The sequence below is a fragment of the Schistocerca cancellata genome, chromosome 8 (genome assembly GCF_023864275.1).
Source record: "Schistocerca cancellata isolate TAMUIC-IGC-003103 chromosome 8, iqSchCanc2.1, whole genome shotgun sequence".
Classification (NCBI taxonomy): domain Eukaryota; kingdom Metazoa; phylum Arthropoda; class Insecta; order Orthoptera; family Acrididae; genus Schistocerca; species Schistocerca cancellata.
Window position 1 is genome coordinate 284,316,109 of NC_064633.1, and position 15,608 is coordinate 284,331,716.

Below are 15,608 nucleotides of genomic sequence, written 5' to 3' on the forward strand. Positions count from 1 at the left end.
ATACGGGCCTGTTATTTAGTAGATTACTCCTACTGCGTTTATTGGATATTGATGCGATTTGCGCAACTTTCCATTCTTTACGGATGGATCTTTCGTCGCGCGGGCGGTTGTATATCATTGTGAAGTATGGAGCTATCGCATCAGCACGCCCTTAATTACTTCGTGTTCGCTGTTGAATGGATTTCGAGAGGCTGTAATAGTTGTCTTACTGTATTAAACTTTCAATATGAGATTATACGCCAATTTTAAAATTCGGTCGATAGTTATATGAAGTACTGAAAGTCAAATTTTTGATGTCCTGGAAGCCGTTAGATAGGGAACCTACAACTAGACTCGTGCCCTTGGTTAGTCTTTTAGTAATATACAGGGTGGTGAGAAACAGTATGGAAAGCTTGTAAGGGTGTTGCAGAGTAGTCTGTGCTGAGAATTACCGCAATTGTTAAGAAAAAATTCGGTACGTTCCGCCGTTTGCGAGTTAACTAGCACTAAAATTAGCGTATCGGACCGTTGTGTGCGTAAATTCAAGCGGACCGTCAGATACAGTTAGTGTCAGTTATTCCCGTATCATAGATGACAGCGCACGAGACTGTTCAGTCTTTGTCTCGGGTTCGATCCTGACCACCGTCCCATGTCCAGTTTTTGTATCGCTCTCGGTTTTAGGAAACCAAACGAAGAACACGTTTGACGACACCATCTCTGGTGGGCCGCTTGACTTTGCTTGCGCAACGTCCTAATTGGCTAACATCAGTGCTAATTAGTTCGGAGGCGATGTAAGCGGTCAAATGTTCTTATAAACAATTATTTTTCAGTACAACCTACCCTGCAAAACCCTTGCAAGTTTTTCTGACTGTTTCTGACCTCCCTGTATAATATGGACACTAGTATAGCTTCACTATCAAAAGAATTTTCGTGAAGATTAATAACCGCTTTGGACTGAGGCGGAACCCGCCGCTTCATCCCTGATGAGAACTCTGCTCCACCGGCTGAGCTATTCGATCGGGATTGCTGAATTGACGCAAAGCCTTGCTCTCTAATTACTCATCTCGTGCTTCTGCGACACATCTGCTAACCTTACTACATTTACTGGCCAGAAGTATGTGGCAGAGAATTGCAGATTTTCTGTTAAGGAATGGTGTTATGGTGCGAGTCGCCAACCATTATGTTCCGAGGAGCCAAATGTTACTTCCTCGCTGCTAACGATAAATGGCTGGAAGGTGGCCAAAGGATCTGTCGCCTTAGGAATCTGGACATGCAAACAGCACATTATTTGACACAAGTGCGCTTTAGATAAATACAATGAAGAGCCAAGGAAACTGGTACACCTGCCTAATATCGTGTTGGGCCCCCGCGAGAAAGCAGGAGTGCCGCAACATGACGTGGGATGGACTCGAATAATGTGTGAAGTAGTGCTAGAGGGAATTGACACCATGAATCCTGCAGGGCTGTCCATAAACCCGTAAGAGTTCGAGGGGGTGGAGATCTCTTCTGAACAGAACGTTGCAAGGCATCCCAGATATGCTCAATAATTTCGTGTCTGGGGAATTTAGTGGCCAGCGGGAGTGTTTAAACTCAGAAGAGTGTTCCTGGAGCCACTCTCTAGCAATTCTGGACATTTGGGGTGTCGCGTTGTCCTGCTGGAATTGCCCAAGTCCATCGGAATGCGTAATGGACATGAATGGATGAAGGTGATTAGACAGGACGCTTACGTACGCGTCACGTGTCAAGAGTCGTATCTAGACTTATCAAGGGTCCCATATAACTCCAATTGCACAGCCCCACACAATTACAGAGCCTCCAACAGCTTGAACAGTCCCCAGCTGACATGCAGGGGTCCATAGATTCATCTTCATACCCGTACACGTCCATCCGTTCTATGCAATTTGAAACGAGAGTCGTCCGACCAGGCAACATGTTTCCAGTTGATGGGCCCAGGAGAGGCGTAAAGCTTTGTGTCGTGCAGTTATCAAAAGTACACGAGTGGCCCTTCGGCTCCGAAGGCCCATATCAATGATTTTTCGTTGAATGGTTCGCACGCTGACACTTGTTGATGGCCCAGCATTGAAATCTGCAGCAATTGCAGGAGGGTTGCACTTCTGCCACGTGAAACGAGTCTCCTCAGTTGTCGTTGATCCCGTTCTTGCAGAATCTTTTTCCGGCCACAGTGATGTCGGAGATTTGATGTTTTACCGGATTCCTGATATTCACGGTACACTCGTGGAATGGTCGTACGGGAAAATCCCCACTTCATGGCTACCTCGGAGAAGCTGTGTCCCATCGCTCGTGTGCCGACTGTAACACCACGTTCAAAATCACTTAAATCTTGATTACCTACAATTGTAGCAGCCGTTACCGATCTAACAACTGGGCGAGACACTTGTTGTCTTACACATGCGTTGCCGACTGCAGAGCCGTATTCTGCCTCTTTAAATATCTGCGTATTTGATTACTCATGCCTAGACAAGTTTCTTTGGCGCTTCAGTATTTACTTTACTGAACCAGTGCGAAACACCGCTACACTATTGACAACTTGCGGCAGCCGTGGCTAGCTATTAAGCAGAGACCCAGACATGGGTGTGCATCTATGTATACTGATAGTTTGCAGATAGAGCTAATTATCAACAAGACGGTGTAAGGTACAGCACCAAATAGCGACTAGAAGCAAACTCGACGAGAAGCAATCTTGTCTTAGAAGTCTGGTGCGTAAGTGCCCGCCGCTTATAATACCGTTTTAGCGGTCTTCATTGGTCGGCGGGCTGGATGTTCTTCATTGGTGGAGATGTTCAAAGCATCGCTCTCGGCGCCGGCCGAGATCTTCGAGTCACCAGCTCCGGCAGTATCGATGAGCTACGATACTACAGATAACATCAGAGGGCAATGATTCATTCATCAAATTATATTTGTCCGATGAACTGACATCGTGGATAATGTCTCCAGAAAGTTTGTTCGTTTTTAGATGAGAGAGAAATTTCTCATATACAGTACGTAAATTGGCTTGATGCTCGACAGGGGCTTCCAATCCTTTTCCTTTCCTTGATTAGTGCATACATAGATTGCCATCAATTACGACAAATAGTGATATCCATTGAATCGTTTAGTATTTTCACATTTAGTATGACAAATAACTAGTCCCTTCACTGCTATCAAAAGTTACAAGCTGAATAATTTTCCTAATTTTTAGTTTATCCACAAAATATAGATTAATGATTGAAATATTTAAGAGTGTACTACAAGCATAGACTTTTGACAGACTATTATTAACTTTGAAAATTTGACGCTTTTGTCTGGATATCAGTAAATAATGCATCAGAAATCAGATCACACTTAAAATATATTCAGGTTTTCTAATCACTACTTCTGCTATAAAGCGAATACTAGTGCAAACAGCACTCACATTCATATCCTTGGCGAGCTGTATGTCTATCTCGTACTTGTGGTAGGAGTCACACGCCACGTCGCCATTGCTGCCATCGGTGGTGATGTTGGGAATTGTGTGGAACATGCGGTCGAAAATGCCCTCACCCTTGCCTGCAACACAGATTGATGACTAGTTGATGTAATGATGCACTGAAAAATTATTGCGTCAGCGAAAAATTCAAGCAGATAGGTCATATTACATAAATGGCATATCTAATGTTCTTGTAGAGTGTTCTAAAGATTTTGAAAGGGTTTAAAATCCGGGAACTAGGTGTGCCCGTCCTGTTGCGTGATTGTTCCCGAATGTTCCTCACGTCAAGTAACACGTGTCTCAGCCCAACAGAAGCGGCAATCGACATCTTGGGTGACAGATCGGCTGTTGTTAAAATCCTCCCTAAAATGGAAAAATGGCAGATCAGGGATACAGTTCCGCGTAACCGTTCTGCTTCTGGGAGTATGTCACCTTGGAAAGAGGACCCACGAAAATAGAACATTTCAGCGCCTCTTTAAGCTTGCAGCATTAGTGTGTAATCATCTCGGAGAGCTTTCTGGGGGTTTGCAGCAAACTCAACGCCGCGAGTCCTTCAGATGTAGAGAGAAGCGGTATACAATTTGTAAGAAAAGAAGTTTCTTGTCTTTCAAATGTCATCGTTAACGTTGCTCTTTTGTAATCAGACAGTTTTGTGGCGAAAAGAGGAAATGTCTTCAGTAGAACCAAAAATATCGGTGTGAAGAAATTTCGACTCGAATGTTTCTTTCGTTTACTTTAAATGCGAACATTTTAGGTTAGGCTTTACCGTGACTGTTATTGACGTTAAATGAAACAACTCGTTTACTGTTACCAGTCACTGCTTATTTATCTCCACGACGCGTTTCAAAGTTTTAAACCTCGATCATCAGGTGGATTTACATTTGTTAGTATGACATTTTTGTCGTGTTACGATTTTTTGGAGGAACTTGTGGCCCTGTCTACAGTGAAACGACCCTGTGACCACTGTAGACAGAGCCGCAAGTTCCTCCAAAAAATCGTAACACGACACACACACAAATGTCACACTAACAAATGTAAATCCAACTGATGATGCAGATTTAAACCTTTGAAACGCGTCATGGAGATAAATAAACAGTGACAGGTAACAGCAAACTTGTTGTTTCATTTAATGTTTCTTTCGTAACACATCGAAAAGGCTCTGTATCGGCTTTACGTAGCAATTTTTGCCACAGACCGAGAACGAGTTTCGTACCCAACCCGGAAAAAGTACTAGATGTTCCTTTGCGTGGCGGTCTTCTTTCGGCTTTAATTCTGATGCAAATTACTTCTACATCGGCTCCTTTAACCACTGTCACTTATCCCGTCAAACATCCAGACGATTGTCAGACTTGTTCCACACTTTAGCGAGTATGTTTAAGAGTTTCTGCGTTCATCGCTGTTCCTGTGTGGTATCTTAGTTCATCTGTGGCTGTTGAAAGGGAAGCGCGTAAATGGTGCATTTTAAACCTCAGCAAAGAGGCAGTCACATATCTTGAGATAAGTCAAAGTAAACTTTTAGTTTCGTTGTGAAAGTTAAAATGCACCCGAAGTTTCTGTCTTAGTGGATATGGAAGATATAGACACGTGAAAAAGGATGAATATTTTTGTAACACATTGTAGTGTATGATGATTCGACAATTAAATTCACTACTTCCTCTAATTAAGGAAATTATTCCTTCTAACTTGTCCATTGAGTTGACCTTGCCCCAAGCCTATACTCAGCTAACAAAGCACTCGCCAAAGGACAGGGCCAGCGCCTGGTATCCTGTCCATGGTTATTCCGCTCACTTGTCTGCATTTGCACACTTGTCAAAGAGTTTCCCCTGCTACACCACGTTCTATACCATAAGTTGGTACATTAGCTGCAACAGGGACCACAAACACAACAAAAATACCAACGATGAAATTCTGGGGCACGGGCTGTCATTGGTTGGATGAAAATATCCCTCTATATTGTATTGAGTACTGAGTAGTTTCGTCTGTGTGGACATTTGCAAATGATCGCACAGAATTATCTATCAAATGCAGATACTTATTTTACAGTCGTAGCATTTACCAAGCCACACATTACTAAAGAAGACATAAGGGTTTGACTGGACTTAACAGCTGAAGATGTGACTCTACAGTATCAGATCAAAAGTGTCGGGACAGTAACATGGAGTGTGTCCACCCATCCCTTTCTGACTGCTTGAACTACGGTGGGGACATTTTTTCGATGAGGCGTCTGAATGTTTTAGGATGAATGGCAGCTCATTCTTTCTCAAGAGCCAACATCAGGGAAGATAGTGATGTTGGAACGAAGTAGACGTCCTAATTAACCCCAAAGGAGTTCCATTGGGATTTGGTCGGGATTCTGGGCAGGCAAGTCCATTTCAGGACTGTTACTGTCCACAAACCATTCCCTTATGGCTGCTACTTTATGAGAGTGTGACATGAAGATCATCATCTCCAAACAGTTCCTCTGCTGTATGCAGTACACAATGCTGTGAATTGTGTTTAAGTGCTTCTGCACTTTGGGTTCACTTGATGGCAGGTAACGTTCCCCGGGATATTGCCAAACACAAACAGTTTCATCGGATCGCCGCAGGGTACAGCGTAGTTCATCACTACAAATCAGTCGTTTCCAGTAGTACACTGTCTAGTGATGTTGCTCTTTGCACCACGCCAAACGTCACTTAACAAACTTGAGAAATGTCCGGCTTACGAGCAGTTCTTGACCACTGTACCCCATTCTTTTTTACTCCGTTCGCACAGTCTTGTGCTAGCTGGACCGCTATTAGCACTTTGGACTCACGAGTGATTCCTTGCGCTGATTTAATGCGGTTTCCTGCAGAGGCCCGTTGCAATTCTCGACGGTTCGTATTCATCAGTGCATGAAGTCTGTCTGGTGCTGGTTTAGCTGTGGTTATTCCTTCACGTTTCCACTTCACAGTCACATCACGAACGGCCAACGTGGTAACCTTTAGAAAAGTCGAAACGTCGCTTATGTATTTGTCAGTCAAGTGACATCCAGTGGCTGGTCTGTGTTCGAAGTCATTGTCGTCCCCTGATAGACCCATTGTGCTGGTAATCCTTCTCTGCCGACAGCACAGTACGCGCCGCCTCCTTGGATAATGGCAGGTCCTTTCTCGTGGTATTTAATGGCCGGTTCCGCATTACGCAGATTTGTTCGCACAATTTTACGATAGTGTCAGTGCCATTCAGAACATCGACTGTAGTTTTCTCCTTCGTCTAAATTATAAATATACCGAGCGAGGTGGCCGAGTGGTTAGCATACTGCATTCGTATTGCAATGGGCGACGATTAAAATCCTGCCTCAGCCGACTCCTATAACTCACTGACTATATATCGCAGGCGAGTTCGAATGAAAAGCACGCACTGGAAACACTACACACTACAGTGTCCGTCTAGCTATCAAAAACTTGTACCCGATAGATGTGGAACACTTCGGCTTCTCCAAGTTACAGCCTCATAAACGTTTATTTATAATAAATATCTGGCGTATGTATCAACAGCAAATTACCTCAATTGTTGCTGTTGTTGTTGTTGTGGTCTTCAGTCCTGAGACTGGTTTGATGCAGCTCTCCACACTATCCTGTGCAAGCTTCTTCATCTCCCAGTACCTACTGCAGCCTACATTCTTCTGAATCTGCTTACTGTATTCATCTCTTGGTCTCCCTCTACAATTTTTACCCCCCACGCTGCCCTCCAGTACCAAATTGGTGATCCCTTGATGCCTCAGAACATGTCATACCAACCGATCCCTTCTTCTAGTCAATTTGTGCCACAAACTCCTCTTCTCCCCAATTCTACTCAATACCTCCTCATTAGTTATGTAATCTACCCATCTAATCTTCAGCATTCTTCTGTAGCACCACATTTCGAAAGCTTCTATTCTCTTCTTGTCTAAACTATTTATCGTCCATGTTTCACTTCCATACATGGCTACACTCCCTACAAATACTTTCAGAAACGACTTCCTGACACTTCGACCATCATCAGTTATTATGCTCCCCAAATAGCAAAACACCTTTACTACTTTAAGTGTCTCATTTACTAATCTAATTCCCTCGGCATCACCCGATTTAATTCGACTACATTCCATTATTATCGTTTTGTTTTTGTTGATGTTCATCTTATACCCTCCTTTCAAGGCACTGTCCATTCCGTTCAACTGCTCTTCCAAGTCCTTTGCTGTCTCTGACAGAATTACAATGTCATCGGTAAACCTCAAAGTTTTTATTTCTTCTCCGTGGATTTTAATACCTACTCCGAATTCTTCTTTTGTTTCCTTTACTGCTTGCTCAATATACAGATTGAATAACATTGGGGAGAGGCTACAACCCTGTCTCACTCCCTTCCCAACCACTGCTTCCCTTTCATGTCCTTCGACTCTTATAACTGCCATCTGGTTTCAGTACAAATTGTAAATAGCCTTTCCCTCCCTGTATTTTACCCCTACCACCTTCAGAATTTGAAAGAGAGTATTCCAGTCAACATTGTCAAAAGCTTTCTCTAAGTCTACAAATGCTAGAATTGTAGGTTTGCCTTTCCTTAATCTTTCTTCTAAGATAAGTAGTAGGGTCAGTATTGCCTCACGTGTTCCAACATTTCTACGGAATCCAAACTGATCTTCCCCGAGGTCAGCTTCTACCAGTTTTTCCATTCGTCTGTAAAGAATTAGCGTTAGTATTTTACAGCTGTGACTTATTAAACTGATACTTCGGTAATTTTCACATCTGTCAACACCTGCTTTCTTTGGGATTGGAATTACTATATTCTTCTTGAAGTCTGAGGGGATTTCGCCTGTCTCATACATCTTGCTCACCAGATGGAACAGTTTCGTTAGGCCTGGCTCTCCCAAGGCTGTCAGTAGTTCTAATGGAATGTTGTCTACTCCGGGGGTCTTGTTTCGATTTAGCTCTTTCAATGCCGTGTGAAACTCTTCACACAGTATCATATCTCCCATTTCATCTTCATCTACCTCCTCTTCCATTTCCATAATATTGTCCTCAAGAACATCGCCCCTGTATAGACCCTCTATATACTTCTTCCACCTTTCTGCTTTCCCTTCTTTGCTTAGAACTGGATTTCCATTGTACAAGCTCAAAAACAACAGTTTTGTATATGAAAAATATCATAGCTGGAGTTGTAGAATTCACCGCTCTCCTCATGAAGAAATTAATCTAAACCGATATTTCCTATTTATGAATTTAGCATTACTTAGGCAATGAAAAGGTTTGACTAAGAATTGCTATTGCTGTCACGAATCTTAGAAGAGAATGATCTTCCAATGCATTTCTGTCATTTAACATATAAAAGAAAGTTTAGTATTAATCACAGGCAGTATTAGTGTTTCAGATTTCGGAGTAAAAGAATTCTTACCGCCTTCATTCCAGGCCCCTTCCACCTGGTAAGACGCGGTGGCAGCTGCGAAGATGAAGTCGTCAGGGAATTTGTTGGCAGGTTCTGCAGCTCCAGATATTCCCGGGCGTCCCAGGACACTGGCTGCCAGAAGCAGAAGCAAGCACACAGATGACCACATGTTTAGCGTTCCCACCTGCTTGTGCGTCTGCCTTTTTATACTCTGCACCTCTGGTTAATCTAGCTACAAGGTTTCCTTAGAGTGAGACTTTGGCACGCATTGCCAATTAAAAGCTCAAAGCAATTGTTCTGATGGGCGTGGGTGTCACCCGCGCATCGTCTTATTTACTGTCCGTCATTGTGTCACGAGATGCATGTTTGATGAGCTCGAGATTTAATGCGAATGTAAGTAAAAGCTCTTTCTGTTGTTGCGACGAGAATTGCTTTGTTCGCTAAATCTAGTGTGTAATTTCCAAAGATGTGTCGGTGTTTACCTCTACCGCCAGTTTATATGAGGCGAAGCATTTTGCACAGTCACTGGACTTGCCTTACGGCCCCTTATCTCTTGCTAAAACGCAGTAATCTGTCAGAGCGAAGGTAGCAGCTGAGATCATACGAGGCGATAAAAGACGTCGGAAGGTACGCCTCCTTTCCCTCAGCCACTCCTCCGTAGAAGCTGCGCCGTTCTGCTGCTGTCAGTTCGTCACTCGGTATCATCATTGTTAGCGTCTGTACGTCCTCTTCAGCTCCTCGATGGACAGATTTGCAGTTCAGAATGCTTTTACAAGAGGAGTGTAGTTGAATAAAACGACGGTGTAGCTAATTTTTCGTTTTGTGCAAAAGCTTTAAGTGCATTTCGCAGTTCCGCAGATTTCGTAGATGTCTATTATTTATACTATGCTCACAGCCGTACTGCATTGAAGAATCGTTAAATGATGTGATTCGTCCACAAGCAAACAGATTATTTTGGTTCCGGGAAATCCGTTCCGTACAGGATTAAGAAAATAAATAAAAGTGTTTGTAAGTGTGATACGTATTAAGTTATCCTAGTTACTAAAAATCTGATTCGGAGAGTCAATGAGTAACTGCCAGACTAAAAATCAAAATATAAAGTTTATTTTTGCCAATGCCCACAAATCGTTTAATGGGTGAAACGGTTTCAACGAACTTGTTAATTCCAATAGATCATTAACACTTCTTCCACAATGAGGCTACTACTAGATGCCTCTAGCAGAGAATGTTGTTTCCTAGTACGCAGTGACACAGATATAGACTGAGATGTGCTTATGGGCTATCATTAACGACTTGTCAGTTGAAATCGTTATAGCCATTAAACAATTTTTTTGAACAGTGACTCAAATAAACTTTATACGAGATAGATGTAAGATAATGTACTTAGTGATTCTGTCTCCGAATAATGTGGCAAATACTGGGATTTTTTCTGCCATTTATCGCCTGTCGTCGGATTTATTAATGCGAAAGTTGCCAACTTGCTCCGTCCACTTGGGGCTGGGTAACTCATTTCAAAGGTCACAGGAAATAGATGTTATACGACCTACAGCAGAGCCATTCCTTGTAAAGCACTGCATCATTCAAATCAAAATACGGGCAGCGAACAGCTTTTGCTTACCATGGTTCATGAGGCAAAGAAACTGTCTTTACAGGAAGAGGCACAGACGATTTTACTGTCTTTGCTGACCCTCATGTCCTCACTAAATACCTCATAAACACGGGCCAAGGTAGCATTTGTAATGAGGTCAGTTGATCCATATTGCTGGAAAGAGCCATAAGGTCGATCATCATATGACATCTGAATCCCAAGTGAAGTGAACAGAGTCAACATTTACGAGACAGGATTAACAGTTTGGTATAAGAACTGTGTTAGGAAGAAAACAGATCTCGTGCACCAACTACCAAACTTATATTGACTTTGTGCACCAAAGTTAAGATTAAGCGACGGCTGTTCAACGTAAAAGTATGGGTTTTCTGACGCATAATGGAGCATGTTTTCTGTGCATACACCCGGCAGTGTTACGCAGATTAAAAATACTTTTCAGGCCAGTTTTAATTTCATCACCCTGTATGATAAATTTACCTCTTCATATGCATCTATGTTCTGCTGGTCACCTTACGGTCTGTGATGGAGAGTACTTTGAGTACTACAATCACTTCCTCTTTTCCTATTGCGGTTCACGGGAAGAGTAACTCCTTATAAGCCTCTGTATGAGCCAGACTCTCTCTATTTTACCTTCATCAATTTGGTTTTTTTGTTTCGTGAGATGCAAGAAGTAGATTGCAACACGTTTCTTGACTCTTGCTTGACTGCAGTGTACGCTCTCGGATTTTTAACGGTAAATCGAAGTGTGATGCACATCGATTCTCTTGTAGTGTCTGCCTTAGGAACTGTATGAGTTTCCTGGTGGCGGTTTCACTATTACGTACTAAATGAACCCATGACGAAATGCGCTACTCTTCTTTGGATTTCTCTATTTCCTGTATCAGTCCTATCTCATAGGGTTCCGGACTGTGGATTAATACTCAAATACTGGCCGAACAGGGGTTTAGTAAGCTACCTCCTTCGTGGGTGGACTACAATAGTGGAGGATTCTTGCTATCTCAATCTGGCGTCTGCCTTTCCTAGGATTAGCTCCAAGTGGACATTCCACTTTAAATATCTCCGTTCGCATACTCGCAGCGATCTAATCAAAGTGTTGTCAGTGGTTACTCATCAATCGTGTAAGCAAATTAAAACCGGTATTTGCGCTTACTTATGTTAAATACTGGACGTCTATTTATGGCTGGCCGGGGTGGCCGAGTGGTTCTAGGCGCTACAGTCTGGAACCGCGCGACCTCTACGGTCGCAGGTTCGAATCCTGCCTCGGGCATGGATGTGTGTGATGTTCTTAGGTTAATTAGGTTTAAGTAGTTCTAAGTTCTATGGGACTGATGACCTCAGAAGTGAAGTCCCATAGTGCTCAGAGCCATTTGAACCATCTATTTATGCCAGCATGCAAGTTGTGGACCTAGCGGCGATCCTTTCTAGGCCTTCCTGCATTTTTGTACAGATTTCTAGCGTTGCTATCTCTCTGATACAACAGCAGCTTCCACAGTCGGTATCAAGGATTTTCCAACGTTATTCACTAGGTCATTTATATGAACTGTAATGGTTCTTTACAACTCATTTGGCGTACGCCATCAGCTTCGTTTGTGTAAGACACCAGCATCTTTGCAAAGCGTTGTTGCAGTGGTTGTTATATTTATTGGTCGTTTACGTGGTAATATTGTTCGTAGGTGAACGTGGAGTATTACGATGGCTGGTGATGTTAATAGAGAGGTTTTTGCTTCTGTATGTCTGCCCAAACTTCGTCATGCCTTTGTAGCCCAGAGGCCAAGCTGTTTAGTAGTACAGCTGTCAAATCTACGTTTACATATACTTACCATCCAAACCGTTATTGCCACCTGGTAATCAACGTGGCCAAGACATCAGCGTGAGTTCGCTGTCATGCTCCTCAAACTACTGCAGTTCTTTACTGGCCTTGTGGCAACGTTAGTAATCCTGCTGGAGGATGCCTTTGCCATCGGAGTAAACATCACCTATGATGGGATACCTGTGGTCCGCAATAATGTTCACGGTGTGCCTCGAAACACTTTTGCCTGTACCAGCATTATACTCTGTGGTCAAACCCGAAACAGATCTCCGCCTGTCCTGGTTTATAGAGCAGGTAAGCTTGTGGTGTCTATGTTCTGTTATGATGTAGACGTCCAACAATGTGAGATTCTTCAGTTTCTCCCGGTGTTGACTGCCAGTTCATAGTGTCCAGCGTGTACAATAAATATTTCGGCGACCAGACATACTGCTGTCGTCAGGTGCGCTGACGAACTGAGCCCCTGACAGACAGCCAGACGTGATTAGCTTGCATTCCAATGACAGCTGATGCAGGTTAAGCTGAGCCTGCTGATCCTGCATCGGAAATTCCTGCGGAAAGTGTTGACCTCGCGTACTGGTTTCGTCCTCCTGGTGGTCACTTCTATATGTTTATTCTTCTTTTGCTGCCCGGGTTTGTCACTCCAACAGAAGGTCCCGCCATCTCTTAGCTGAGGCCAGAAAACTTGTTTGCCCAGTCGACTGGCCAGCGAGTTCGCCGACCTCCGCGCCGACGCGTAGAATCTCGTGGCAAGCTCGCGGATGCGTCGTTTCAACGTCGGGATTCCCGCAACGTCGTGTAGCTCATATGGTTCAAATGGCTCTAAGCACTATGGGACTTAACGTCTGAGGTCATCAGTCCCCTAGACTTAGAACTACTTAAACCTAACTAACCTAAGGACATCATACACATCCATGCCCGAGGCAGGATGCGAACCTGCGGCAGGATGCGAACCTGCAGCCGTAGCAGCAGCGCGGTTCCGGACTGAAGCGCCTAGAACCGCTCGGTCGCAGCTGACGGCCGTAGAGTAGCTGCCTCATGCTAAAATCTAGGGGGCAAATGCAGCGCCAGCCGGAAGCTTTTGTTCTGCACTGTTTGCAGTGGCTTCAGACATGCTTCTGCCGCGTATCCCCACACCATGGCAGCGTACTCCAGCACCGGCTTGATGACTGCCAGCAACAGCGGGGTTCTGCAGTGTGTGAGCCGAGTAGTCGTGGGATTGAGTAGGGGGTGCAACGAGCGCATCCTTCCGAGCGCTGGCCTCTTCATATCTCGGATGTGTGGTCCACAGGTCAGACGCCGGCTCTAGGTGACGCCGAGGTATTTTCCATTGCCAGACCACGGAATGGGGCCTCCCATGATCCGCTTGCGCTTAAACACCACCGCTTGGCTTTTTGCTGCTTTGAACTAGAGCCGCCCTTTGGTGGTCCAAGCTCCGATCTCGTTCAGACGAGCTGCGTGGCATCAGCTGTGCGCTCATACAGCGCGTGTAGAGCGCAGTATCGTCGATGTAGTGCACAAGTTGAGCTCTTGGCATTGTCTTTGGAAAGTTGGCGGTGTATAGAGAATACAGTAGGGGGCCGAGCACGGACCCCTGTGGTACTCCACTCGAATGTTGCGCACTGTTGATACACCTCCGTCAGCTCGCACATGAAATGTGCATCCATTCAGGACCGAATGAAGCAAGCGGGCGTGCAACACAGTTACTTCCAGTAGCAGCAGCTTGTATAGGAGGCCTTCGTGCCATACGCTGTCAAAGGTTTTTGAGACGGACGTCAAGGAGTACCGCCCCAAGGTACTAGCGACGTTCCAGAGACCCCAGCGCCTAATACACCAGTCGCAGAAGTTGGTGTTGGGTCGAGTGACCGCGTCGGAAGCCAAACTGTTCGTCAGAAAGCAGGCCTTCTTCACTGATATGACGCTGCAGCCTTTTGACGTATATACTCTTGAAGATTTTAGAGAGGCGAGACAGGAGGCTTATCGAGCGATACTTTTGAGCCAGTCTGGGGTGTTTCCACACTTCGGAATGGCGACTATCTCGGCGTGTTTCTAGTCAGTGGGGTAGACGCCAGTTTCCACGCAGTGATGTCGAATATCGCACTGCACTGCTTCCGGCGGCAGCTTCATAAGCAGTGCGTTTTCCATCTTGTCAACACCCTTCTGCTTTCCTGGGCTGCAGGAATGTGAGGTGGCTTTGGACTTCCTCCTCAGTGGTGGCGCTGATGATGTCATCCTCGTCCTGGTGATTCATATGCATTGGGAGATGCTTAGCCGCCTCCTGAATCGTGTCTTCATCGGGAACGTCTCCCACCAGCGTGAAGTTTACTGCGAAGGTGTCCGCTAGCAAGTGGTCTTGTCGTCTTTTCTGCAGCGAGGTCACGACCAACTTGCAGCAGCGGGATGCGCTGGCCCCTCCTCAGGAAGTTCGTGGTCATCGCCCAGGAGCTGCCGTCATCGATCCTGAGCGTGGCTGTCTTGCTAGCTCAGCCTCGATTTCGGTAGTGGCGTACGGCCGCCGATATCTCGTGGCGCCGTCGGTTGAGCAGCCTCTTGGTAGCGAGGTTTCGGGTAATCTGCCACTCGCGGAAAACCCTATTTCTCGCGCGGATGGCCTCCAGGAAGTCTGGGGGAAGGTATCTGGAGTTGTTCTTTGGCTTCCTCGGACACTTCGGCGCTGCTGAATCTGTCGCTGCAAATGTATAATGGGGTGAAGGGGGCTAGCGCGGAATCCACCCCTCCCCCTCTGGCCGGGTGTGGCGGCGGCAGTCTATGTCAGGTGCTACTGGAAGTGCTCCCAGTTTGTGTTATAACGATTATCTATGATGTCCCGGTGGCTCACCCCGTCAGTGTCCAAGCCGAAGATAACTGGCAGATGATCAGACGTCAGGGCATAGCGAGTGATCACGATCGCATTGTGTGATGCCCCTTTGACGATAGCGATGTCGAGAACATCTGGTCACTGCAATTTGGGTAGTGCTTGGGATCAAAGTGACCCAGTATTATAGCGTCATAGTCGTTAACCACGTAGAGCAGCCTTATCCCACTGTTGTTGGTGACTTGACAGTTCCACTCTTGGTGTTTGGCGTTGAGATCTCCGCTGGCGAACAGATTTCCAGTCATCGAAAGCAGTGTCTCAAAGTTGCAAGTATCCTATCGGCTGTTGGTAGGCCACCACGAATGTCAGTTTGCCAGCTGAGGTGATGATCATGACGCCAGTGATATCCAGTGTTGCCATCCCAGTAAGCTTCACCTGTGCTGGAGCAGTGGCGTCTTCACATAAACTACCATTCCACCTCCGTGAGTCACGGCGAACTGTGGGGCGGCAGTCTCGCATGGTGGGCGCTCCCTCCCGCATCCACGCAGGTGGACTGTGC

The 15,608-nt window shown here is 45.3% G+C and overlaps 1 protein-coding gene across 1 annotated transcript in view; it reads right to left on the minus strand.

Moving 5' to 3' along the window:
* LOC126095517 (myrosinase 1-like) overlaps nt 1-8,990 on the minus strand; it is a 35,733-nt gene extending 26,743 nt beyond the window's left edge. Inside the window, exons 1-2 of the mRNA XM_049910302.1 lie at nt 8,831-8,990; nt 3,392-3,525 (exon numbers count right to left, since the gene is read on the minus strand). Of these exons, the coding sequence (XP_049766259.1) occupies nt 3,392-3,525; nt 8,831-8,990 (294 nt within the window). The remainder of the gene's footprint in view (nt 1-3,391; nt 3,526-8,830) is intronic.
* Between the last annotated feature and the right edge of the window lie 6,618 nt (nt 8,991-15,608).